Genomic DNA, 27313 nt, shown 5'->3' with positions numbered 1-27313 from the left:
TAAAAGGCCTGCTAATGGCTGTGGTGGCTTGTGTTTGAGCACCGTGCAAATAATCCATTTAAAGATCAACCTCAGAATTCTTGTTCCCTGATTCTCAGCCCACTGGAATGTAGCAGGAGTCCATTTATCACCCTAGGAATGCAATGACTGGTAAAAATCCCTCATAAGTACACTTTACTTTCAAATGCAGTGTTATTCAGATGGCTCCTCACACAGCCCAGGGATTGCTGCCTGTGAGCAGGCTTCTCTGATCACTTCATCTGCCTACTAATCAATTTATAAACTAGTGCATGTGAACCAACATCCTTGCAATTTTGTCTGGGAAATACAAATTCTCCTTTTATGTGGGTAAGCATCTAGTTCTGGGTTATTCAAGGGAGCTGTGGTGATAGCTGGGAACCTAATGGCCCATGGACAGAGGGAAGCGGACACTGACTGTAGTTTTCATACTAGGTGAATGGCCTAAAATTGTATTACATGTAGGACTAGGAGTCTGACTGAACAGTTAGCATAAGTCACATCAGAGACAAAGGCATTACACTGCTGTATCTGAAGAGACACCTATATGTCTCCCCTCTAAGGTTAAATTTTTCTAGTATTTTTCGAACTCCTATGTATATCCCAACCAGGAATGTATATTAAGGGACAATTACACAATGGTTGGTGAAACTCCCTTTATTTATTTCACTTGTGTTGTTGCTGTCATTGTATAAGAAAGAGCAAAATAAAAAAGAACCAAGTAAAATAGTAGCTGACCCAAACATTTTTAATATATTGAAATCCCGTTCCAAATGCAAAGACTCATTCCTTCTTTCTTTCTCACTTTCTCTCTGTCCTTTCTTTGCATTGATTTGCACAAGTGTTTTCTTGGTGAGCCAAAGACATCTCTGTTGTAACTTCACTGAAGTCACCGGACTTACACCAGAGGTGGTTTTGGTCCTCTGTCCTGGGTAAATACAGCAGGAATAAATTGGTCACGCAGGCAGGGTGTCTGGCAGTAAGTGCACTGAGTGCTCCTGGCAAACCAATAAGAAAGATCTAAAATAAAAGTCCCAAACAGATCTTTTATTTAACATAGGGCCTAAAGATCTACCGGGAGCTGCTGAATACTGCCCACTAACTGTACAAAGTATAGGTAGCATGCCTTCCAAATATCAAAATACCAGACGGAATGCCATGAAAATAAATAACTTCTAATATAAACAAATGAGAACATATCAAACTGTTACCTCTTTAAACATAATGTAAATAAAAAAAACAAAAAAAAACAGTCCTTCTACACAATAAATATTAAGAAACCATTGACATAGTTGAAATGTACTCATATAAATTAACAACTTTAATTACATTAGCCAAACAGACATTGGTTAAAGCACTGCATGTAGTATGCAAAATAATAATAATAACAATAATAATAATAATATCAACAACAAAACACAAAATGATTAAAAAAAAATAGGCTTCATAATATCTTGGCTTTCATAATTTATATATATATATATATATATGTATATACATATATATGGTTGTATGTGTATATATATATTGTAGATATATATATATATTATATGTATATATACATACATACATATATATATCTTCAACCCATCGTCAATGTATTGTTTTTGAAAGTATTTAAATACAAAGAAACCCACTGATAATTAACACAGATTCACTGTATCTCAAAAAATAAATAATTATATAGCCCAGAAGTGTTGCTTGCTTCTGCCCATGAAAATGTTGTTCATAATTGTTCATGAAAGGTCAAATTATGATTTTCATTACTCAAACTGAAAACCTTTTTACTCCATGTGTAAGGCAATGAGAGTAGGTTGGGAGTAAAGTTCATTCAGTGTCTGGAACGTGATTAGCATCTGATTCTTATACAGATGCATGGTATTGACATGAGGCTTAAGGAAATAACTAATTTCGGTCACATCTCTTCTACCTACACTCCAGAAATAGATTCCTCTCATGTTATTCATGCTGACAGTAACTTTCTAGGGCAGGAGACACTCTGAAATCAACAGCATTGCTTACAGAGTAAGGCACTATTCCACATAAGTAATGATAGTCCATAAAAATTCTCCTTTTGCACATAGACATTACAGGTGCCTGAATTTCTCTAACTCAGAGATATTGCTGCTAGCCTCTGTGTGGCCTTGTGGTGTCACAGTTAAATGAACCGGATGGCTTGAAACTTAACTAAAGACAAAGAAGTAGATATTTATAACAGAGTCCTAGTTTGCTGTGGTGGGCTAAGGGTCTGTTTCTATTGAAATCAATGACAAAACTCCCATTTCAATCAGTTCTGCAGTTCCAGGCCCTAGATCTGTATTCTGCTGTGACATGTAAGTGCAGAATAATCATAAGCTTCTGTAAACATTTCCTTTTGCTAAACCCCGAGAATACAAATACATTCATCCCTCCAAACAAATACCGTAATGTGTAATTCTGCCAGCTCTGTAGGCCTGTGTATACAGTGAGCATCTGACATGGAGAGGGGAAAAGACCACCAAATGTCAGCCCTGGAGCAGGAAGATGGAGGTACTAAACAAGTACATTCTGTGATCAAATATATACTGAAAATACATTTTCAGTATAAACAGGAAATGGATTATACAGAAAGGAATGTGTTAGTAGTTAAAAGCCTTTTTTTTTCCTTTTTTTTTTTTTCTTTTTTTCTTTCCCCTATAGTAGTACCTGAAAGGAGAAGTAATTTTTGAGACTGCATCTCCCTGGAAAACTGTTTAAATATGGTAACAGTTTCTAATACTGTTATAAGTTCATGCGGATTTAATTAAACCAAATTATAGGGAGTAAGGGTGTTTTGCTGGAATCAGTCAGTCTTGACTAACATCACAATTTTATCATATTTTATCATATAGTTTTTCATTCTCCTCTGCTTTAAATAACTTTGCTCACAAATCAAAACTCCATGACTGAGATTGGAGGGAGAAACCTTTTCAATTTGCGAATAGTATACACAGACAGATGAAAGCTAAAAGGCAGGGTTTAGGAATAATTACTTTTTGCTTTGAAAAAGCTTCTTCTGGTTTTGGTGTACCTATTATAAACCACACTCACCACATGTAAAATCCTCCTTTCTTTTCTCACATGCAAATTGTCTCAAGCTAATTTTGTGCTTTCTAGGGCCAGCCCTAGTGCACCATACAGGTATCAGACTCAGACTTCACTTTAAGGGCTCTGTCAACTTTGGACAAGAAGACAGTGAGCCTCAACCTACTTTATTTGCAGTCAATGGGAGTTTTGTCATAGTCCTTTTGGGGAAGGTGCTGGGATTTCAGAACTCCAATGCTCTCTAACTAATAACACTTGAGAATAATTTTTGCCAACATGAGCTATCTCACCTGCTTCCCTTGCCACTACATTCAGAGAACAACCCATGATGCAAGCAGCATAGTTTTAACAGTTAGTTGAATTAAATGGTGTTGGATATGGTACCACTCATTCAAAATCCATTCTCTCCCTTCACACTGCTTACAGCACAAGGTATCTGTGGTTCAGCCTGGCTAACCTTTACTCATATAAGCAGTGTTACTGCTCTTGTAAGGAGATGTCAGTGAGCCTGTTGACATTAGTGAGTGCGGAGGGATGATCTGCACCTAATTTTAAGTCTTGGTCCAAAGCTCAGGGAAATAAAAGGTGCTTTCCTCAGATGTCACAGGCTATGCTCCTGCTCCTGCTATTCCAGAGCCTGGCTCTCCTGAAAAACAAAATAGCCATTCTGCTAATTGCTTAAAATGAAACAGAGTCAGGAACTTGGTTTACGTTATAAAGATAATTAGTTGTACATCTTTTTTTTTTTTTCCTACTCCCCCCCAGGAAAAAAAAAAACAAAAAACTTCTCAACACAAACAACTAACCAACCAAAGCAAACCAAACAAAAAAGCACCTGCTGTAAATAATTTAAATCAGAAAGCCTTGATATTTTACAGAATAATTTAGTGACAAATTTATTGGTTGCCCAATTGTTACAACTTTTTGAATGGTTGGTTTTTTTTGTTGTTTGTTTCTTTTTTTGCAAACTGCAAATAGGTCTGTAAAAATGCACTGTATAAAAAGTACATACATGTATAATCAATTAGCTGTACTATGCAATCTAAATACTGTGGAATAAATTAGATAGAAAACTTAGCTATAAGCACGTATGTTGATATCTATTCAACTGAGGAAAGGGCTTTGTTTTGTCGTTCCTTTTTTTTTCCTTTTTGTTTTTCTTTTTTTTTTTTTCTTTTTTTTTCTTTTTTCTTTTTTTAATGTTTCTATCAATACATACAAATTGGGACACACACACATACAGACTTGGAGCGCACCCGCACCGCACACACACAAGCAGTTTTGGCTGACAACAAATGAAGGCCCTGATTACACTGCTTAGACATGGGTCCCTCCATGAAGGTGCTAACACTGTATCCCTAGCCAATGTGACTGGGTTAAATTGTGCTATCTTTTTCCTTTCTGTTTTTTTTTTTAAATATTTTTTACAAACTGTGCTCTCAGCAATGAGGGGAGCCGTTTTTGAGCTGCTTTCATTGGGAGGCCATTGAAAGCCCATCCTATCAGAAGGCAGTGAACAAGGACTTGGTCCAGCAAACCTGTGAGAGTCCAAAAGTTCAGGATCAAGGTTATCAAATTCAGTGTAAACAGGGCCAAAAGGTTTCTCCCATTCCCTCTTCTCATCTCCTGTACTCAAAGACACAAGTTATAACTTTAACATTCTTTTAAATATGACAGCAATAGAATTTTTTTAAAACCTATCTACCTATGCCCTACAGGTTGGACCCTTCAGGTTAGGTGCTGATACTGAAAATTAGATTATACATTTTACAGGTAATGCGCAAACCCATTAAGAGTTGTCGTGCTTAAAGGGTGGTGGTTGAGACAGCCAGCCTTTTGCTGAAGACTGCATTTCAAGCAGAAATCCAACCACAGCTGCCATTGTATTTGCAAGGGTGAAGGTGGGCAAGGCCCAAAGCTGCTTGCAGTTTTACATCAATACTTTCTGTACACCACCACTTTTAGGTTCCTCTCACACAAATACCATTCTGAATGTGCTCCCCCCTGCTTGTTAGTAACAAACAAACAAGTTTGTAATATACTGTGCTTTGCACACAAACATTCATTGTTTTAAGAATTCTAAAGTGAAGCCAGAAGTGCTTATACCTTGTGTATACACACATATATACATATAGAAATATATACATATATATATGTATATCCCTTTTATAAAGTTGTTTCTCAGTGATGCAGTTTCTGTGCATCAGGGATAAGTCTAAGTGTTGCACATGCAAAACAAGTATAATTAGGCTTAGATGGACTGTGGATCCAAGCGCCTTGCATCCAGTGCGCTTTTCTGAGCTTACTCCAAATTGCAATTTCCTGTTTAGGGTAGAATTTTAATTTAACTGGTTAGCAGATGTACTACCCTGAATGCAATCAACCAACTGACTCTTAACTCAACCTGTAACTTATTACAAGTGAATGGTACCAACCACAAATAGACTTTTTAGAGGCTCGCAAAAAATGTCTTTGGTGTATATGTCTATTCACTTTAAGGTACAAAATAATAATAATAATAATAATAATAATAATAAAAATAGCTATTTTTGTCTGCCATAGCAGTTCTTGTATAGCTCACAATAAATGCAGCTCTCAACCCCTCCCACGCCCAACCACTCTCCCTTGCAAATGTTTGTTAAATAAGGATTAGACAGGTCAGACACCATCATAGTGCAAATAGTAAACGATTAAAAATTTTTTTTACAAAATATAGAAATGTTTGGCTCCAGTATCTGGACAAACATATTCCTTTCAAGTATCTCTCACTGAAGAATGTGGTTTTTTTTGTTTGTTTTTTGTTTTTTGTTTGTTTTTTTTTGTTGTTGTTTTGTTTTTTTTAAACAAGTTACTTCCATTTATAAAAAAGTCTTTCTGTTTTTGTTTTTTTTTTGTTTTTGTTTTTTTTTGTTTTTGTTTTTGCTTTTTCTTTCATTTTCTTGCAGGTAAACAGTTTCAAACCAACTAGGTTGCATAGTTTTAACATCGTAAGCACCTTTTCAAAATGTAACTTTTATTCTTTCATTCATTCTTTTTTTAATCTTTTTTCTTCATTTTTCTTTTTTCTTTTTTCTCTTTTCTTTTTGCAAATCTAGTGCAGAAGATAAAGGTGTATACACCTGCACAATTTTGTCCCTTTATCAGAATAAATATATGTAAGTGTGTGGTGTCTGTATGTATAAATATATGTATATAAATATGTAGATACATATATGTCCACACAAACACTACACACCTACTCAGTACCTCCGTAAATTTGGGAGGAAAGTGCCAGTGAATGTAGTGTTCATACACACGGCTTTTCAAGAAATTTCAATAACATTTTGGACTCAGTCCAAACTGCTGCAGGTTACATGAGCTGCTACCAAGGCTTGAACTGATGGGTAACTAGAAGAGGGAACACAACTCCTCTAGTGATAACTAATGCTTAATATACTAATAAGACAAGGAGCACACTGAAAGGAAGGAGAAACTCCCCAACCCATATTGCCATTCAGATGTATCTCATTCAAGCCTGGGTTCATGAAGCTTTCTTCCTCTTAATAGCTGTACTCCTCTTCTCCATAAGTCTTTTTTTTTAAAAAAAAAAAAACAAAGAAACAAAAAAACCTTCCCCCTCCTTTTTTTTCTTTTCCATTTTATGTTTTTTGTTTTTGTTTTTTTTTTAATTTTTGTTTTTGTTGGGTTTTTTTGTTGGGTTTTTTTTTTTTTTTTTTTTTCCTGTATTTCAGATGATTGTTTTGTTCAGAAAGGTTATACACCATGCCAGGTCTTTCCTCTTGCGCTTTTAAAACATTTTCTTTACAATGTAAAGAGAAGGGTCTCATGCATACATGTCTATGAACAGCCACATTCCTCCACAATCATGTTTTGTATATCTTTCTTGATGATGTTCTGGCCATCGTCGTAGTACAGCATGGACATGGGCCGCAGTTTTGTGGGCACGCAACATGACTTGAGGTTGGCAAAGGGGCTATGGCCCCGCATGCGGTAATGGTTGATTACAGTGGAGTGAAAAGATAATGATGAACCAGATGTGCCTGCTATATGGCTGGGGCACTCTCCTTCACAGTAGTTAGCATGATAACCTGTAGGTGCAATGATCCAGTCACTCCATCCTATGTCCTTGAAGCTGACAAAAAACTGCTTCTTACAGCAGATGTTAACTTTGCCATCACACTCCAGGCCTCGCCTCCGCCGTCTGTGCTGGCGGTCCTCTGAGTGCCGGGCAAGCATCATCAGGAAGGGCCTGTGTGATTGCTCCTTCTCCTCTTCTCCTGTGAGTTCTCCAGCATCCTTTTCTTTCCCTTCCCCATCATCTTCCTTTTTCTTTTTCTTGCCTAGTAACACCAGGCTGGCCCCAGTTTCCTGGCACAAGTCACAGGCAATCCGCACATCCAAGGAGTTCTTGCCTTGGTCCAGGAGTCGCTGGACACTGCTGGAGACAGGAAAGATGTGCCAAGTGCTCTTTCGAGTGTCTACTGCTTTTTCTGAAATCAGAGTTTCACTCCTTTCACCTTTCAGCCCCCCATACTCCATATCTTCTGCTCCTTCAGAGTTGCCTTTTGGTTGCCGCTGCTGTTGAAACAGGCGGATGGTGACTTTTGTCCTGCTCCGGTTGGCCTTGGAGACCTTCAAGAAGAGCCATACTTCAGCATGTTCAACCACTGATAATTCACTGCCTTCCTTGGAAATCTCAAAGTGCAACATTTTCTTGGGTGTTCCTGATTTGGTAAATGAAAATAGACAGGAAGAGCTAGTTAGTATGTCGATTTACATTCTGTTAGACTTCACTGTCACTGCAGGCATGGAGCTCCCTAGGTTTCCTATTTGACTCCACATTTTTATGATTCTTCTGTTCTAATCCTCCCTCACCCAATCCCCTCCTCGATTTCTTTTGTGCAAATTCTCTCTTCAGAAAGCTATTAGTTTGTCCGTTGTTTCTCCGTATCATATTTTAACATTTCCAGTAGCATATTTTAAGCATTTTGTTATAGCACTGAGATCTTTATGTTCATTTACACAAAGCATTTCATGGTAAATAAGCTCCAGTAGCTGCTAAGAATTAGTGTCTTAGTGATCACTGTTAGCTGAAAGGCAAAAATGTATTTGTGATGACAGCCTGTGACTACATGTACCATCCACATAAATCTAAGCCTAATTGCTAAAGCTGGGGAGTGGGTTCCAGTCCTGCCAATTCTTTGACAATTCTTTTGAAAATGAGGTGGGAGCAATGTCCTTTTTCCCTCTGCAAAACACCATCATCATGTGCATCTTAAAATGAGTAGTAAATATCAATTTTCTCAAAAACAAAGAAATACCAAAATATAAGCGTTGAGAGGTTAGCAGCTAAATTGTAAGGAATTACAGAATTGCAGCAGGCAGATTCTTCATCCTGTGAGATGTTAGCTGTAGTTTCTGTTCTTAATTTAACACACTGTACTTGCAGCGATTATAGTAATGGTGAACACACTGAAAAAAAAAAAAAATGAGCTAAAGAACTGTATAATTATAAGGATGGTTCTCTGGCATAATTGTATCAACTTGCTGAGATGTCATGATGATGATTATGATGGTGAGGGGGTGTTTCTCTGATACAGAGCTCATATCCCTGGCAGAAGTTGGAATGAATAATGAGGGCTGTTTAATGATTTGATCACTAGAGCATAAAAAAGTTAAGAAAGAATGAATTTGCTGGGGGGAAGGTATATTATTTTTTAAGAGAGGAACTTCTCTGTTTTCGTAACAAAAGGAAAAGCCCTGATAGCATCTTCTGTTCTTTCTCATTATGGAGGCCAGAGGTCACGTGTGAAATGCGCAGATATCTCACCTTAGCTAGACAGAAGCAATATTCATAATTACCAGTTTTTCACTGATATTATTTTTGAACAACTCATGACTGTTGATCTGTTTTGCTATGCAATAGCACTGCTTGTCAGGGAAGGGGAACTTTGTACCTTGGAAAGGGCAAGTGATGAACAAAGAAGTGGTTGGAAGCATAGAGCAAAAACTGCTCCTGTGGCAGCAAGGCTCTGCTCCTCATTTCCCGCTGTCTCTGAACTCCTCTAGTATGAGCTCCCTGACTATTCTGGTTTCTAAAGTGTGTTTGTAGGCTGTACTGCCCCTTGAGCTACCTGTTGCTTTCCTCCTCTGCAAAGTCCTTGCACTGACATGTTCAGCTTTCCTTGGTGGCATTCCCAGGTCAAGGAGACAAACATGTCTAATTTAGAGTGGCCAAAGGGCTAGTGCAGTGTTTTGTTTGTGGTTTTTGTTTGTGAGAGTGTGAAATTGTAGACTCAGTTCTGTCAACAAGGTAGGAAAACACATGGTTTGTGTTAACTGTTTCTCACAGACTTTGCTGATGAACATCTCCAAAGTTAGCTCCATTAACTTCCAAGGCAGATAGGTGAACCTATGAGACTGTGACTTAGAAAACAGACTGTAGAAAAGACAAGGTAAGTTCTGGAGAGTATTGGAGTTACTATTTTTGTAGTATTTTTTTAAATGAGATTTGTTCAGTATCATTAGGTAGCTATCAGAGGGTAACATTAGTTTTTCCATTCTGGATATGCAATTGTGGCAAAGCTGCCCTGGATTAAAGGTTAGCTGATAAGACACTAATCCCCACCCTCCTGGGTTCAAGGGCACGTGGAGGTGTACAGTGATGTTCCACCAGTCCAAAGCAAACCTGCTTCTAGAGACTGGCCGCATTCTACATAGAGATGTTATACAGAATGTGCTCTATCAGAATGACACTTCTAAGGCCTGTGAGTGCCACTCATCCAGCCTGCATCTTCAGCTCCCAGACCTTGTCTCACAGAGCAAGCTGCTGCTTTCAAGCTCATCTCTTTCTTTAACACAGTGCTGATGGTCCCTTTCTGAGGGGAGCGGGCTACTCCAGGAGCTCCTCTTTCCCTAGAGCAAATCAGACCAGGGCAGTAAATAGCTATATACACAAATACAAACACAATGATAAATGCAAAACTTTTATGTTCCTGAGGTGCCACGATGAGCACAGACAGCAGTTCTGGTGCTAGGCGGGATCAGCTGTACTGGACATGGATACTGATGATGGGCCTTCTCATGTGCTCTGACAAGGGCTTCTGAGCTGTGCCTGCTACACTGACAGGGGAAGAAGCTGCAGTGCCCAGCAGGCCAGAAAAGCTGGACAGCCCCATGTTACTGAATAACTTAATGTTGCTAAGTGTTAATGCATGGTATTTCATATTTTATAATTTCCATTCTAGTGGGAACTGAAAATAGTTACAAAGCGACATAACTTCAACAGTAAATATTCATATGAACTTATGCAGTGGTCTAGAAGTGTACCAATGCAATCATTCTTTCTGACTGATGTTACGTGAAAAAAAAAAAAAGATTCATATGATCCTGTAAGTGTGAAAGTTTTTTGTTTGTTTGTTTTTGTTTGTTTGTTTGTTTGTTTTTCTCACTACTAAAGATGTTAGAAAGTGAAGGCATAGGAGCATACTTGCAGTACTTCCTTTCACTGTAGGGAAGTAACCTAGAGCAAGGAAGTAGATGACCTGTCCTTATTCAGTAATAAGAGCCTCCCTGTAGGTTGTTACCTACAGTAACACACTCCCTGGATGTGGTTAGCTGCATTTTCACACACAAATGGTTGATTCAGCTCCTGAAGAGAGAAGATTTAGGAAGCTTATATGAACCTTATATTACTTCATGATATGAAATACTGAGTCCTCACACCTGCATAGCTAATGAAAGGTTTAATAACAATTTAAAAAATCACTTCCTTTCTCAGATCTTTTTACAAGGATACTAGGAATGGTCCAGAACTGAATCATACTTTCACATCAGGAAGAAAAGCTTTTCTGAGCTCTCTCCACATTTAGTATTACTGTATTGCAATCACACAGCACAAATGGTATGAATCCTGCAGTTTTTGCAAGGTTACTTAAGCTCAGATCAGTTCATTTTGAAGTCCAAGTTTGATCTGTATTGAAATTGAATGGAAATCTTTGAATCTGGCTTACAATTATTACATGTTCACTTTATTACAGGATCTTTATATCTCCAAAATGTTCTGTACTGCACTAGAGTGTACACTTCAGTTGTCCCAAGACCAAAATTCTGCTGAATTTCATTTTATCCACATTTTGCATAGGGATTTAGCAGTCTTTTCCTTCCAGCCTGAGTTAACAACCCCATTCAAACTGTTAGAGATATATGATGTTCATCTACTTGAAAGGAAAAAGGAGACCCTCCTGAAAGTTGGGCTCAGTATCACTTTCATAATTACACTTGGTTTATCCTTTTGTCCTGACTTTTCATCTGCCACAGCTGATTTACAGGCATATTTTTGTACTTGTAGTCATCCTGCTCCTCCTGCCTTACTCTGGCACTAAGACCCCTAGACCAGCAGTGGTAATGCCTTCAACACTTCAGCACTCCTATAAACAGCAGAGTCAACAGGCTGAATTGTTACTGTTGAAGAAAGCAACAGAAAAAGGAGATGACGGATTACACTGGGCCCCACATGATTGCTTTTCTTCATCTCCACTTCCCAGTGTCCTGGAGAGGCCACCTCTCTGCTCTTGGGCTAAATGCTCTTCCAGAAAGAAAGCTGGGATTCTGCTGGAACCACCCAGCAGTGCCAGGAACATAGCAAAATCCACGAAAGATGGTTAAAAACACAAGCCCTATGACATAGTGCGTTTATGCTAAAATGTTTAAGGGAAGGAGTTACTGAATGGAAAGAGTGCTGCATCACTATATAAGCATGAGGGGTTTGCTCACATATATATTTCTTTTCAGTGCTCACACACCATTTTAGGACAGAAACCCAAACATGGGTGAGGTGCTCACACAGGTACCTCACTCGCAAGAGCCTCCACAAAGGCTTTCAGGGTCCAAGCCAGAGGCCTGGCCTGCTCCCAGGCACAGCCAGCGTAGAGGGCCTGAGGCTGGGCCCACCAAGCAGGGTTTGGCCTTTGGGGCTAAAGGATCCCACCTACAGGACCACTGGATGTAATTGTGTAGTCAAAAACACTGATTTGCAGCTTGCAACCTGCCTCAAGGTCATGCCTGCTTAGCTTGAGCTGCATGTGTTCAAGGGAGGGCCTAAACTATACACTTAAGTGGTTTTCGTTTGTTTGGTTTTGTTTAGTTTTGAGTAAAATGCTAATACTTTAAATTACTTTTTCCCCTATAACCACATGCTTTTAAATGATTAAGGCTGATTTGTTTTTTTTTCAGAATGAAAGTGATTATGCTTCCTAACAGTCATGTGACTTATTCTTAATTTCTCTTAACAAGTAGCATTTAAATTCTCCATTCAAAAATGCTGTGTGGAAGAAGGCACTGTTACTTTAAATTTCCATTCTTCACCACTGTTTCATTTTGAGCCATTTTTATATTTATACTGTATGTGAACTGTTTTTCCATACAAAGCAAGGGCTTTTTTTTTTTTTCCTTTTTTAGTTGGTAATTTACTACTGCCTATGTTTAGATTTGGGGGAATTTGTGCAGCGTACCAATGTGTAATTACATTCAAAAGCATCCTTCTCTTCACTTCTCATTTCCGTTCCCCAGGAGACAGAAAAAAAAAATAGGTTACTAGAAAGGTTCCTATAAAGAGAGTGAAGAGAGGAGCACAGTTATTGAGAGATAATTGCTCAAAATGTTTACTAATGAGTGACCACTGGAGTTGGATGAATTGTTCAGGGTACAGAATTTATTCAGTGAATTTAGCACTGTTATCGTCTGACAATTATCTCCTGGGCAGGCTGATTATTACGAATGTGTTATTACTGTGATTAGGCTGTGGCTGTTTCTGTGAATGCATTTCAGCCTATGGATCACTGACAAATGATTTATTCTATCTATTCAACACCTCGTGTATGTGACTGGTCATCTGGGTTGCACAGTTTTGTTTCTGCTCCCTGTCCGGGTGACTGTTACCTCTAGAATTATGGCACAAATAAACAATTTATCGTTATGTTCATATACTCTTTTCAGCAAGCTGAAAGGGATTTTTGTTATGAGAAGGAAAAAAAAAAAAAAAAAAAGAAAAGAAAAAAACAAACAAAAAAAAAAATATTCCCCAAGCATTTGTGGAAGAGAAAGCAGCAGCAACCTTATTTAAATAACTTTTCTTGAAAACTTAACCCAAAGAGGCATTGACAAGGTCATTCAGAATGTGAAATAATTCAGTTCTGGTGAACCTTGACTCTCCTTTGCTATTTTGTCAAGAGGGAAACACTTTACATCCACAGTCTAAAGCACCTTCCAAATTGAAAGCCCTTCCCCCAAATGGTATTCAATATTTAGAAAGAGAAAAGGTTTTTGTTCAGTTGAGATTTTTTATTATTTGTTTTTTACATTTACATCTAAAATAGCCAGTAATTTTAGAGTCGCTTGCACCAATAACATATTTCAAGATATAAATAATACCGAGCCTTTGTCTTTCAGAAAAGATATTATTATTATTATTATTATTATTATTATTATTATTATTATTATTATTATTATTATTGTACACACTTGTGGTATTTTGTTTTAAATTCTAAGATCAAATGCATCAGAAGCTGCATTTCTTTTCATTCAAATACTTAATTTCTGTGTGTTAAGGTCTAATACACAAGTCCACTGAAGTGAATATAGCAAAACCTTCAACTTTCAATAGACTAAGGCTCAGTTCTGAATTACATCTTGCAAAACTGTTGCATGACATGAGACTGTTTTTTCATATTCATATAGATATAAGGGGATAGAAGAACTGCTCAGCATAAATTTACATGTATGCAGTGTAGGTATACCTTACATTCAGGAAGTCACATATGCGTACATAGTTATATGTAGGAATCTATTCCCATTTCAGTGGTGCAGGTTCAGCAGTATAAGTGTGCCTTCTCTAGCATATTCATGCCTCTGGACATGCTTCTACACAAATACAAGCAAATACATTCTCATGTATTTCCAGCTATATTTGTGTACCTATGCATGGCTAACCACAGGCAGGGGCCCATGCACTACTTTCACACTCTCCCTCTCTCCCTCCCTCTCTCTCTCTTTCTCTCAGGTATCTTTTCATAATCTGGTTTCCCACCTTCTCAGATTCATCCATGCTTTCTCAAATTGTTCTCCAACTAACCAGCCTCTCTGAATTCTCACATTTTCTTACAGTGAAACAGATAAATACAGAATGGCATTCTTCTTCTGGAAGTAACTTGCTTTCATTTGCTAAACTTGAAATCTTTGATAAAATATGCCAAAGGAAAAAAAAAACAAAACAAAACAAAGCAACAACAGCAAAACAAAACAAAACAAAATAAAACTGGAGGGAAGGAGACTTGTTTTCTAAAAGTTAAAAGCTGCTTTAAAAACAGATATGAGAAAATCAGCTCAGATGATGAATCACGGTCACATTTCACAGTATCTGGTAAAAAATAATAATGAACGTTTCTGATTTTTTCAGATTTCCAGAACATCTAGCTTCCGTCATTTAATCAGTTTTTTTCATCTGGCACATTATTTTACTTGCAGTCTTCCACTGCAGTGAATCTCTGCCTCTTAAATAACCCAGAAGAGAGAAACAAGAGCTCCACTCAGAGAAGCTACACATAAGCTTAAAGATCTCTGGGATTCAGGATTTAGTTAGGTATAATAGGAGCTTGCAAGGTTGCCTACATGGAGCAAAAAGCCTTTGGATTGTGCCCTCTCGTGGCCATTCCTTATTCAGCACAGATAGCCATATCGTTAAATATACTGCCTTCCAAGAGCAAACTGATGAAATTATTTAGAGTCATGAATGGCCCATCCTTTTCCTCCTCCTGATCTGCCAGCCTGGCTTTATAGGAGTAGGCATCTTCCTAAGAAAAGCTGTGAATGTGCACCTACGCATATCTGAAAATAAAAGTAGGTGTTACAAGATCAAGGTAGTTTACCTGCAACTATGTGAAGGGGTACAAAAAAGCAGAAGCAATGTAAATATCTGTCAGACTTTTCTATCCTTCCCCCCCCCCCCCCCCCCCCCCGACAGTTCACCTAATGATAAGCCTTTGGATTTCTATGTTTCTACACAGCAATTCCCATCAACATTTCAGGGGCTGATGTTAGCAACCCATTTAATTGGCAGTTTAGTTGCCAGGATCAAATTTACTTGGAAAAATCCCAGGTCTGCTTAATCAGCGACCTATTTAAAATAATGAAGGACTTAGTGGACAACCACATTTTATGAGTGCAGGCTATCTCAGTTATAGAACCTGTTGGATTTGTTTAAATGTATATGATCCCTCTCCTCAAAATAATTTCTAAGTCCTTGAAGGAACCCACAGAGCTCTGGCACAGCTATCCTCATAGCAGAACTAATCGAGGTTAGCAATTGCAGTTTGATATGCAAGTAGAAAATCATTTCCATGTTTTACTTGTAAGAGTGCCAGAGGACAGTAGGGTGCATTTGTAAACTTTTGCCCAATACAGTCATTACATTTGCAAAGATCTGCCTGGATTTGTTAGCTGTGAAAACTACCTGCCAACTATTTTGCTGATTTCCTGGACGTAACTACACCTGTGTTTCAGACAAGTTCACTGCATGTAGTTTTTCTCCTAATTGTCTGTATCCTGTGCTCACCTGAATTTTTATAAAAGAGCAGTCTCAAGCCAGAGCCACATGCACAGGGTACTGTCTGATCATTCACTCAGTTTCATTGTATGTCTGAGGATACAGCTAGTGAAGGATGGAAATACTACTTTTTTTATGAAGGCAAGCAGTAAACATGGCTTCTAAAAGGTAAGGGGAATGGCTGGCTTATGTCAAGTTATACCTAAAGGAGCAAAAAGCCTAAAGTCTTACTTCTCTTTCAGTAGACATTTATTTGATATAAGGCAATATGCTTCCATTCATTTTCATTGATTTCCTATCCCCTTTTGGAGAAGCAGCAAGTTTCATATTAAAAGCAGGAAGAACTTTAATCTGACTGTGAGAGTAACACACTCAGTTTTGCTCCTTGGTGCTTTAAACTTATTCCAGTTTCTACAGAGTGAACACTGGTAACTGCTCATGCGGCTATAGTATGTTCCTGACTATTTATTCCTAATAATTCCTATCTGACACACTACTTGCCTTCTTTTTGTCTCAGTTTCCTCAAAATAAAGTTGAGACACAATACTGCTGGTGGAGAAATGAAAGAGAACCCAGGAAAAGTTTTCTCAAGTTATTGCAGCCCTGGAACCTGTGCAGCATGGTGGGTCCACCACTGTTAGTGAGGCTCCAACTATGAACAGCTACAGATGAAAAGTAATGTTTCAACAACTGGAAGTCTCTCTGCAGAGTGGAGTTAACATTTCCACAGTAAGCCAAAGCGTAGAACTCAGTTTCTAGGTTGTTTCTTGCAGTTAAAAGCCTATCATGCATGGGATGTGGGCCTGGAGTAGCCTTCCAGGACAGGCTTGGTGGGGAGCTGGAGAGGAGAGCAAGAAAGGAAAGGCATAGGAACATAGCATATGTCCCTAACATGCTCCATAACATATAACATAAGTCTTCTTAAATGAATTTGGCTAGCAGTTATGGGACAATACTATCTAAATCAAATTCAGTGATGCACTGGTGTGGGGTTGTTGCAGCAGGGGGATTAGTGGCTGAACTATTGGCCAGCCTGTGGGCTTGGGCATGATTTTCTCTGCTCACGTGGCCCTGGGAGCCATTGGCTTCAAGAGCCGCCGTTGGAGAATGTCGTACTGAGTGGGCATATATCAAATTCCAAATTCCTTTGTGTGAGAGCTCAGGAGAGACAATAATGTGTTTACAAATGATTGGGACTCACACAGGGACGAGAAACCACTGCTCATGCCATATATGTTTCAGAATGAGCTGCTGAATACCAGGTGGGGAATCTGACTCGTAGAGATTTCGCTGCTTTTAAAAGCTCATTTCTAAACTAAGGTTGAGCCACCCCTGGTTCTGGGGACCTCTGGCACTGATGTCTGCCTGCTTTCTGAAGTGGTGGGGATGAAAAAAAAAAAAAAAAAAAAAAAAAAAAAAGAAAGAAAGAAAGAAAGAAAGAAAGAAAGAAAGAAAGAAAGAGAAAGAAAGAAAAAAAGCCTGAGCTTGCATGCTGAAGGGACTGATAATGTGTGTATTGACAAGAACACCGAAGGCAAGGGGTCCCTGTGCAGTTGGAAATTGGACAGGCAGCAGGAATGTCTGATCTTAAAAGCATGCACACTTCTTATGCATGGCTTCCCTGCAAACAGAACATCTGAGTCAACAGGTTTTCAGGACTGGAAACTCTGAGTGTTGTCTTAATTGTTTATACTGCTGCAGCAAACTTTTAAACAAAAATGTTTGGTGTTCCTTTGCATACTTTGCCTACCATATGCTGTACCAAACAAAACAATGACATTCTTTTAAAACTGTCTTGGCAACAGGAAAAATGCTTTGGCTAGACAGCATCATAAAAAGTTGCTGTTAGATGATAGAGTTTTTGCAGGATATTGACATTGATGCATGCATAAACATATATATGCAAACAGATACATATGCACATACACATCCACTGATTTAAAATGAGTTTTTGTCCTATTCATGTAGGAATAAGACAGTAAACTACAACTTTAAAGCTGTTTCTGATAGGCAGTTGATGTGAGCCTTAGCCATTAGTTAATAAATATCTATATTCTTAACCCTTACTATACAAGAGTTAGGAAAAAACAGAACTGTGAAAAAGTTCAAAATATAAACTATCAAAGTTGCTTTTTTTTTCTTTTTTCTTTTTGGCAGAAGCAGTTTAGGAGCAGAATTTTTTTTTCCATCATGCAGAAGTCTGCATTACAAATTGGATCAGCTACAGCAACTTGTCCAATTCTATTGAAGTCATCTGACAGTCCCTGCAACTCTTTATTGCCGAAGATGCTGTGTTAAATTAGAAAACAAAAAAGCCCTCTCACTTCTAAAAGTTAAAGCTGGCTCATCTGATTTTATAACTTCCACTGTAATTTTTAAAAGGGCAGTTTCTCAAGTAGTTTGCAGCTTACTTTTCTGTCCTTAGAAAATCCCCAAATGCCTTGAGCCCTTTTTCTTTCACCATCAGCACTGCAATCCAGTACTTTAGTGCAAGTACTTTGGTTTCAGAAGCAGTTTGGAGCACCCCTTTGCAGCCTGACTTTCTGCTTGAGATGGGTTAAAGAGCTTCTTCCCTGCGCGTCTGCCTGTGACTAGCAAGTGCAATCTGCAGGCAAGACTAAATCAGAAAAATCAAATTCCTTCAGAGTCCCCGTCACCCCTCCACCCCCCACCCCACCCCATTCGTCCTTCTCCCTTCCCCCAGGTCTCATCTCACAACCTCGCATAAAGCAGTACTGCTACAGAGAAGTTAATTGCAGTTCTGACAAATAGGCTGTTTTACTGCTTTGTTTTTAAGCACTCACCTGATTCTGCAAAAGTGATGATTTCTGAGGTTTGTTCCACAACTTCATTCATTTCTGCTCTTCTTCCAACATCATCCTCTATTTCCACATAGCCATCGTCTCCCACCTTTCCCACATGGAGTTTCTTGATGGCATTTAAAAGTGCTGCCTTGGGCACCGGCTGGGTGATGTTAGGTCTGTCCCTCAAGTGCAACATGTTCAGTATGTGCCTCTTTACTGCTTCCACCATCTCAGGCTGTGAGCTGGGCACATCCTTCGAGAGCGTGGTGAGGGCACATGATGGACAGTCAGTGACTGAACTGTGCCCCTCGGATCCTGGGGTTGGGGAACTCCTCACTATAATCCAGCAAATCACCAACAAAAATCCTCTCTTCCAAAGCAAAGGCATCCTGGCAGCAAAAGTTGTTGTGATTCCCTTTTTAAAAGGCCCTGCTTTTCCTCCCCCTTCACGCACAGTTTTTTTGGGGGCTGGTTTGTGTTGTTTGTTTGTTTGTTTGTTTTTCTTTCTCTTCAGCAAATTCTCTGGAACAAGAACCAAAAGTTTTCTGTGAAGTTTTGTTTGCAGGTTCCCTCTCTGAATGCAATAAGTGCTGTAGATGTTAGTGGCTGTCAGGGAGAAGAGTTCTGACTCTGTCTCAGAGTAGGAGAGAGACACAGAGAGAGGGAGAGAGAGGGAGAGGACGGATTGGCCTAAAGTGAGTGAGTGAATGGGAGAGGGAGGGAGTTTTGTCTGTGAGTAAAGGCTATGATTAGGAAGGGGGAGGAACAGGCAGGCTGGCTTCCTTATGCTCATTGCTCCTCTAACACACACCTCTCTTCAAATATCACTACTCAGGCTTTCTGCCCTCCTGTGTAAAATCTCTTAATTCCTGTAAATTTACTCTTCCTTTTTCCCAGTTTGACCCTCCTGGGGCTCCCTCCTGGCTGTCGTCCCCCCTCCTTTTTTTTTCTTTTTTTTTTGTTTTGTTTTGTTTGGTTTGGTTTTTTTTTGTTTGTTTTATTCCTTCAACAGTATCTCTGGCTTAACTAAACAGAGGAAACATGAATGAATGAAGAGTGAAACCTTTTATTAATGAGCACCTTGCTCTTGTCCTGTATGGTATTGTTAGGGTTAGCAGGAGATCTTAAATAGCTTGTGAACGAGACCGGGATGATGGCAGGGGCTGAGAATATTTTGGGCAGAATGCTATTCTGCCTTGAGTAGAAAAGATCTTTTCTGCTCACTTGTAAATGCTGGAGGTTATCAACACTGGCAGGAGATCTGACAGAAACAAAATAATCCTGTTGTTTGGAGGGCTCTATTATACTTGATACTCTCTCCAGCTGCAGAATGCAAGCCAGGCACTGAGAGCAGGAGGAGCTGGTAGGGCACAGGTCTGTGACATGCAAAGGTACTACTCAGGAACCAAAAACATCCCTGCTACTATGCTAGTCTGTGCCTAGAAGTTCCTATTTAGGTTTGGGAATAATCAAGTAATGTCTGAAAAATGCTTTGAAGACGGAACATATTACATGTCATCTGGCCAAATCGTACTTGCTCCTGACTCAAGCAAATCCCTCATCAGTGCCAATAATAATTCTGTCTGAGTGAAGACTGAGTAAGATCTTCTACATTTGGCCCATTGTTATTCGAAGGAACTTTTTGTTTCATCCATTTAAACTACACAATCGTAATATTAGATCAAGACATAATGAGTGAAATGCAATCTTAAAGCACTGCTAGGAGCCAGAGTTCCAGTCCATGTCAGCAGAACCTTAGCAGTTTATTCCAGTAAGGCTTCTGCCCTGCAATGGGAAGTCTCTGTTAAGGCTTCACATTGCCTTTAACTTCAGCAGCATCTCCATTCTCCACCTTACTTAGCGAGGATAAAGCTAACAAACTCCTTCACACTTGGAGTTCGTAACAGAAACTGAGAAAACTACAGCTGATGGAGTTTAACTTCTGAGGTTCTTTCACGCTGGACTTGAACTTTTTCTGATTTTCTCAGAGCTTCTGCTTCTTTGGTATTTACCTTCTTTCATTCTCCCCCTCTCTCTCTCTCTCTCTCACACACACACACACACACACGCACAAACCTCTTTCTTCTTCTCAGGTGTGCTTACCTCCTTCCCAGAAAACATTTCCCTCTCAGTGTATTACCATCAACCATTGTATTTTAGGGGGAAAGAATAATTCATAAAGATAAGCATTGTAAGGTCTGTCGTTTTAGTGAGATAACTACAGGCATGCGGGCAGAGAGACAGGCAAGGGATTATAGTTAGAGTAAGTGAAACATACAGAAGTAATTGAAAAATCAACCAAGTTTTACAAATGTTATATATTTCAAGTCCTTTTCAATTAAGGTATTTTATAAGTCTTTCACTGTTAGAAGGCATTCACAGTACACCCTCATCTGCGTTTTACTGACCTCAGTTGCTATACTGTTATATACTGTTACACTTACAGGTCTGTCAGCATTATAAGCCCTGCAGCCATTCTTATAAACACATCTTGGTAACACAAACCTCGCTATAATACATTGAAATTTCTTGGATCTTGTGAACAGCCCAAAGTCTGAAAGTCAGCTTGAAATAGAACTACGAGTTTAATTGGACAAAAAAAAAAAAAAAAAAAAAAAAAGAGAGAGATGAAAATACGCATTCATGATTAGATGTACTAACAGATGACATAATTAAAGGCGTTATTTATAGTTCTAATATAGTATCTATCCCAAAAGCGTCTGATGAAAAGTAAGAGATAGGCACATTTCAATTTAAAAGACAGACAGTACATTTGAGTTCATGTTGTGCGGTGTATGCTGCTTGCCTATATAACAGGTACACTTATCACAGTCTATTACATATAGGTATACTGTAGCATACCCACATGCCATGGTGATGACAGATTTAACGTTAAAGCATAACTTTCTAAAAGCATTGTTTTCTAAAAGCGAGTTTGCTGGTACCATTGATAGAGAGTTCATTCATACTTACAAATATGCATGCATACATACATAGATGTTCATGTCAAAAAAACACAGTGTTTGAATAAATACAGATACGATGGCTCAGATTCTTTCCATAAAATTACCTGAGCTGCAGAGCTCTGCATATGCATTCATCCAGCACTGCCTTAGCAATAGCAACAGCATGCACATGAATTAAAAGTTTTAGTTTTAAAAAGGAAGAAGCTGGTTTAAAGTTTTACCTCTCTAGTCCTCACTCTGAGAAGGAGACTGCTGTATTGTGCATTAAGAACTGCTGAAGTTCCTCTTTGTGGTACTTATAATGCGAAGCTTTATACTGTACTTCTCGTGTGTACACTCACATATAGTGTCTGTCAAAAGTAAGTGGGCCGGATCAGTGTGCTGGATTGGTTAATCCTGTTACATCAGCAATTGACTGTTTTTCCTGTATGAGACATACTTCTGGTAATTATCTAATGGAAACTCCTAATTGTCTAGCATGACAAAATATCGTGGATTCAACTTGTAGTGGAGATCTCTGTATCCATTTAAAGAATAGAACTTCAAATCAGACTGAATGCAAACACAATGAGTCAGGAAGACACTCTCCAACTTGTTTTATTGCATAGCTAGTTATAGATATTATGTAGTGTAGATAACACTGATTTAGTTCAAATGCAGTATTTGCCAGATATTTAATTACTAGTTAGCAAATTGTTTTAGTCTGCTATCACGCTAAGGATATACCAGATAATCTAACTGCAAATTTGGATTATTTTCAAATTCGGGAAAATGCATCTGCTTAAGAATCCTTTTGCAGAGGATATAATTTTTAGTTCACTCTTTGTATATATATGTCCTTTTGTTAACTTAGGCATACTTTTAAAGTTCTTCAAAAATGAATCATATTGCTCATGTCCAAGTCTCATGGCTTCTTGACGTGCAGATTACATCACTATTAAAAACTATTTAGACATCTAAAAATAAGTTAAAATGAATTACAGGTGAAATAAAACCAACTTAAATTTCCATTTCATTTTACATTAACAAAACTCAAAAATTACTGCCTGCCAATTAGGCAGTACAAAATTAATATATATACAGAAGGTCAAAAGTAAATTCAAAATCAGTCTCCTTTCTTAAATACACATAATAACTGGTTTTATGAGGTACCGTTTATGACAAATGGCATGATCATGCAGTCTTTACTCATTCAAAACACCCACTGATTACCAGAAAATCCCCATCCTTCAGATTTTTTATTTTTTTATTTTTTGGCCTGAATCGTACTTACAATTGTATTTTTATGTCCTGTTGGTAATGTAAATTTAATCTGTCTCAGAATAAGACTGCTGTGGATCAGGCAAAAAAAAGACTTGAAATTTTCAACTCCCTGATACCAGGGAGTACTCAGAGCAGCACCGATTCCAACCAAAGTATGTGCTCTATTCACACAACAGCTTTAGTAGAATGAGCAAAAAATCAGGAGTTAATGGGAAACATATGACCAGATAGGTTGTTTTGTTTCCCACTTTTTACATGCATATAATAAGTTTTCAAGCTGCAATGTGCTGTGGATTGAAGCCTCTTGAAACAGGTTTCATTAGTTTTTTCTGCAGTCTGACACTGAGGGTTCCAGTTGTTGCAAAGAACATTTTATTTTTATTTTTCCTCCTTGAAGGACAGCGAGAGAGGCATGCTTGAAGAAACAGATTGTGAGCATGCACGTACCTACTTCTTTGCAGGACAGTCACTTTTATGGGGATCCTAAACCCAAGCTTTGACAGAGGTCTCAGAATGGTGTTTTTCTCAGGACCAAACTGAATTTGGTTTTAACCAGTGTCCTCTGAAATTAGTTACATACTGGTGGCACAGTGACTGCTGTCATTTGGCAGCAGACAAGCACTCAGCAAGAGATCTTGTACTGCCTTGGTTTTAATAGAGAGTAGAAAATCTGCCCCACAAGTACCAGAGCTCTCTGTGCTGGTACCCAAGCATCAGACCTGGGTGCTGCTGAGGGCTGGGGTCCCGGGGAGGGTGTGTGGTCTGTGGCAGAACCAAAGGGCTACCACGCAGAGCACAGCAACCGTGTGCATGATTTATAGCCAGGATAATTTCTGAAAGGAGATTAGGAGAAGTGAAAAGCATTATTCATTTCAGAGCATGCTCCTTGTTGCCTCAGGGAATTCGTGTATAGCTTTACCAAAGGCCTAATGAAAGCTTTACTCAGTGACTAATTTTTTTTTTCACACCTATTTCTCTCTCTATAAATATTTTTCTCCCCACCCCTCCAGTTCTTCTCATTTTGTTGAACACAGCAACACCTGCTGGCAGCGGTCCGGGAGTACTACTGGAAAGGCCCACTGATCTGGCTCTTCAGACCAGCTGCCATTAAGCACTGCCAAGCCATATTAATGAGCTGCCTCTATTTTTACCCCTTCCTTCCAGAAAGGGCAATTGCTCTTGGGAAAGACTTTAGCTGTTTTGGTTTTTTTCTTTCTTTTTTCCTTTCTTTCTCTCTTTCTCTCTTTCTCTCTTTCTTCCTTCTCTTCCTTCCCTTCCTTCCCTTCCCTCCTTCCTTCCTTCTTTTTTTTTCTCTTTTTTTTTTTTTTTTTTTTCCCACCCCCGCTTCAGAATCCAGATAATCACTGTTCATTTAGTGAAGCTGGGATTTCTAATGTAAATTCTGATGCCACCAGTTGAGACCACATAAAACATCAGTGTGATAACAAGCCTATCTAGCTGGCTTGTGGGCATGTTTCTGTTCCGTGATGAATCAGAAATAACTAAAGTAGTGGGCCAGAGAGAAAGTTTAGTGTAGCAGCTTCTTTTTTCCTAATTGTGGGTTTTATCCTACAAGCCATTAAAAAGGATGGCCCGATGCCACTTCGTTATTCACCTAGCAGAGGTTGTGTGATTTACTGGCTATTTTGGAATTCCAAATTGCACACAATAGCATTTGTGTGCCTCCATTCCTCCTTTGATGAGCAGTCACTAGAAAACACTTTGGCACAGATTTCTGTGCAAATCAGCTGGAATTTCACTCTGGTGTACCTTATTTTACTGTAATAGCAACAAAAGATGTGCCAGAAACTTATATTTAGAAGTTTTATGTTTTCACTTTTATGTATAATGACCAATTATGCCTTGTCTTTTTGCTGCAAACTCTAATACTTACATGCTGTTTGGAGGGGCCAGTGTTTTCAATCATAATTAGTGAGCTGGTCAAAAAATAAAGTTCATTTGAGGATAAGAACTCAATCTAGAGGGTGGGGTAAATAATAGCTTTCAACTTCTTGCCTTTTTTTAATATATTTTTTTTTTATACTAATGGATGACACTTTTCTCAGGGGGGCAGAATAATAATAAAAATGTTCTGATTGAAGTGATTCTTGTATAAAGTCAGCCTGGCTAACAAAAGCAAGTATATTTTCTTTCTGTCTGAACTGTAACAACATCTTCTGCTATGCAATTCACTGATTTTTGTTTCCAATCCCTGAACAGTGAGTTATTCCTTTAAAAGGGATATTTTATGTCTGTGTTATTTTAGCATGTGTGTTGCCATTTCACACTTAAAAACAAGAAGCTGGATAAATGAATAGATACACCATATGATGATATTGGTATGAGATAGCATGATACAAATTATGTGTTCTGTGATCAGTGCTTGTTTAAAGCATTTCATATGGGGCTAAAATCTATTTATAATGAGAATTTTTTTGAATCCACAGAGAGTATGGAATTAAACTCTGACTAAATGAAATGAAGTGGTTCATAAAACCTAGTGTCCTGCCTTGTTGGCTTGACAGGCTGATTTTCACGTTACTGGAATAGTCATTTTTTTACGTTGAGAAGCAGTTCTATAATGTGTCTTGAGTGATACTCTCTTCAAAGATATTTCCAGAGGATGTGATTAGTGTCATGACAATGATTTAAATCACAGAGTGAGGAAGCCCCAGATGACTGATTCTGTTTGGTATCAAGGTGGGTGAAAAATCTATGGCTAAGGTTGGAGAAGTATTTAGCATTAATAGGTAAGTTAAAGCTAATCATGAAAAGTAGATTGCACTAAATAAAGTTGCATAGTGAATACATCACAATCATTCCTAGTAACAATTGTTCTCAGGCCAGTAGATTTTTGTCAGGAATAATGGATGTCTATTTCTCTTACAAGTCCTGAATTCTCTGCTCTGTATTCCTTTTACTGCAGTTAATCACTGCATATTGAATGCAAACTCTATTATCTTCCTGCTTTTAGAGCCGATTCTCTAGGCCGCTGAAGTTAACACTGTCTGTGGGACCAGAAGTCAGTTGAACTGAACTTTGACTTTGAAGATTAACCATTAAGAGATGGAAAGAGAGACTAGAAATCAAGGCTTATACAAAACCTGTTCAGCTGATGTGCATTTCAGAAAGACTTGCAACTCTTTATGTAAGAGGAGGGCTGAATGCTTAGTTAATGTACAATGGAGCTTTAGCTCCCTGTATGATTGGGATGCATTTTTTTACTGTTTTGTATACTTCTAAATCTGCAGATGAGTGGAAGAAAACTGAATGAAGCTCGTGAGCTGGTCATTTGCTTTGAACTGAACTCAACAAGAGATTACTCTGGCAAATCTTCCAAGGTAGTCATCATGCACAGGCCATTGGGAAAATTTGTAGTGTCCCACATTGATGGATATTCCCTCTCTGTGAGAGTGAGAGGTAGAGAAATGGCATAAGTAAAACACTGAGGACACCAATACATGCCTTAAAGAGGACATGCTGATCTTGTGCATCACTACAGCTTTTCCCATTGTGAATCCCCAAGAGAACAAATCACCATGGAAAAATCAACATATCCAGAAGTGAAAATGATAAGGGGAAACCTGACTGCTTACAGCTTTTCTAAGCAGAGTATTAGATGGGTTCCTAGGAATTTTGGATTCTCTAGCTCTGCTCTTGATTGCTGGACCTTTAGGACAAGTTGTGTGGGAAACTGTTGATCACATCCTGAACTGCTGATTAACTACCTGAGGCAAGCAATGAGTCAGCTGCAGGAGCACAGGTGAAGGTAATTCAGCTGCCCTACCGGAAGGGGTGGAGCTTGGCTTCACCTCTGCCATATCTCATTTAAGGGCTGACTACCACTAAGACAGGATCTCTTTCTCTGGCAATTGCTTCTTTGTGGAGTTTACTGAGAACCTTCAGCATCAGTGAGCATTTTCCATTTATCATAGATTATTTTTCTATGACAATAATCTTTTGAAAAAAACATATGTTTAACCTCTGTTTACCTATTGACTGTATAATTGTATAACTGCACATAAGTCTATAACTTCCCCACCTGCAAAATGGAACCAAAATGATGGGGAGTACTGAGATCTGTGGATCAGAAATAGCAAACAAATCATTGCAGTTGTTTGGTTTTTCAAAGTGTTTTGGGATCTGAAGGAGGGAAGCTGTAAATGGAAGCAGGGTGTGGGTAAATGCACAAGCTCAGCTGATATCAAGTGAAGTGTAGTCAGTGCTCCCAGTGTGTTTTGCACTTCTCTGGTACCTTTGGAAGTATCCACCAGTGCTGGTTTCTCAGTCAGCAATGACTTTCTAAGGGAGGCGGTTTCAAGCTCTGTAACTTTGCTATGGCTCTCACAGAGCAAGAGGACACAAATACCTGTGTGTTTATTAAGAACCTCAATGTGTCATTAACCACCAAATTCAGAAGTTCCCTACCCTGAAATGATCTCCAGACAAAGCATATAATGTGCAGTGAGCAATGTTGTTCTGTGTCCTTACTACCAACACCAGATTCAATTTCAGTGATTTAAGTTCACTTTCAGACTCGTGTCCAGCACAGGCATGTAACCTCTGAGGGATGGGGTTCAGTGATTATTTTTGTTAGA

At 38.6% G+C, this 27313-nt stretch overlaps 1 protein-coding gene across 2 annotated transcripts; it reads right to left on the bottom strand.

Annotated features, from left to right (window-relative positions):
* Positions 1-6062: 6062 nt before the first annotated feature.
* On the bottom strand, positions 6063-21807 carry INHBA (inhibin subunit beta A). Of its 2 annotated transcripts, XM_015855015.3 has the most exons (3): positions 21674-21807; positions 18487-19008; positions 6063-7805 (listed from the first exon to the last, which is right to left on the bottom strand). In XM_015855015.3, exons 2-3 carry the CDS (start codon positions 18872-18874, stop codon positions 6919-6921), a joined length of 1275 nt encoding a protein of 424 aa, XP_015710501.1. In that variant the 5' UTR covers positions 18875-19008; positions 21674-21807; the 3' UTR covers positions 6063-6918. The 2 variants fall into 2 exon arrangements, with proteins under 2 accessions (XP_015710501.1, XP_015710500.1); XM_015855014.3 differs by lacking the exon at positions 21674-21807 and having other exon boundaries at positions 18487-19294.
* Between the last annotated feature and the right edge of the window lie 5506 nt (positions 21808-27313).

This window comes from Coturnix japonica, chromosome 2 (assembly GCF_054131305.1).
Source record: "Coturnix japonica strain WE chromosome 2, WE-NBRP24, whole genome shotgun sequence".
NCBI lineage: Eukaryota > Metazoa > Chordata > Aves > Galliformes > Phasianidae > Coturnix > Coturnix japonica.
Note: the sequence above shows the minus strand (reverse complement) of the source record. Positions and strands in the feature narration are given on the sequence as shown.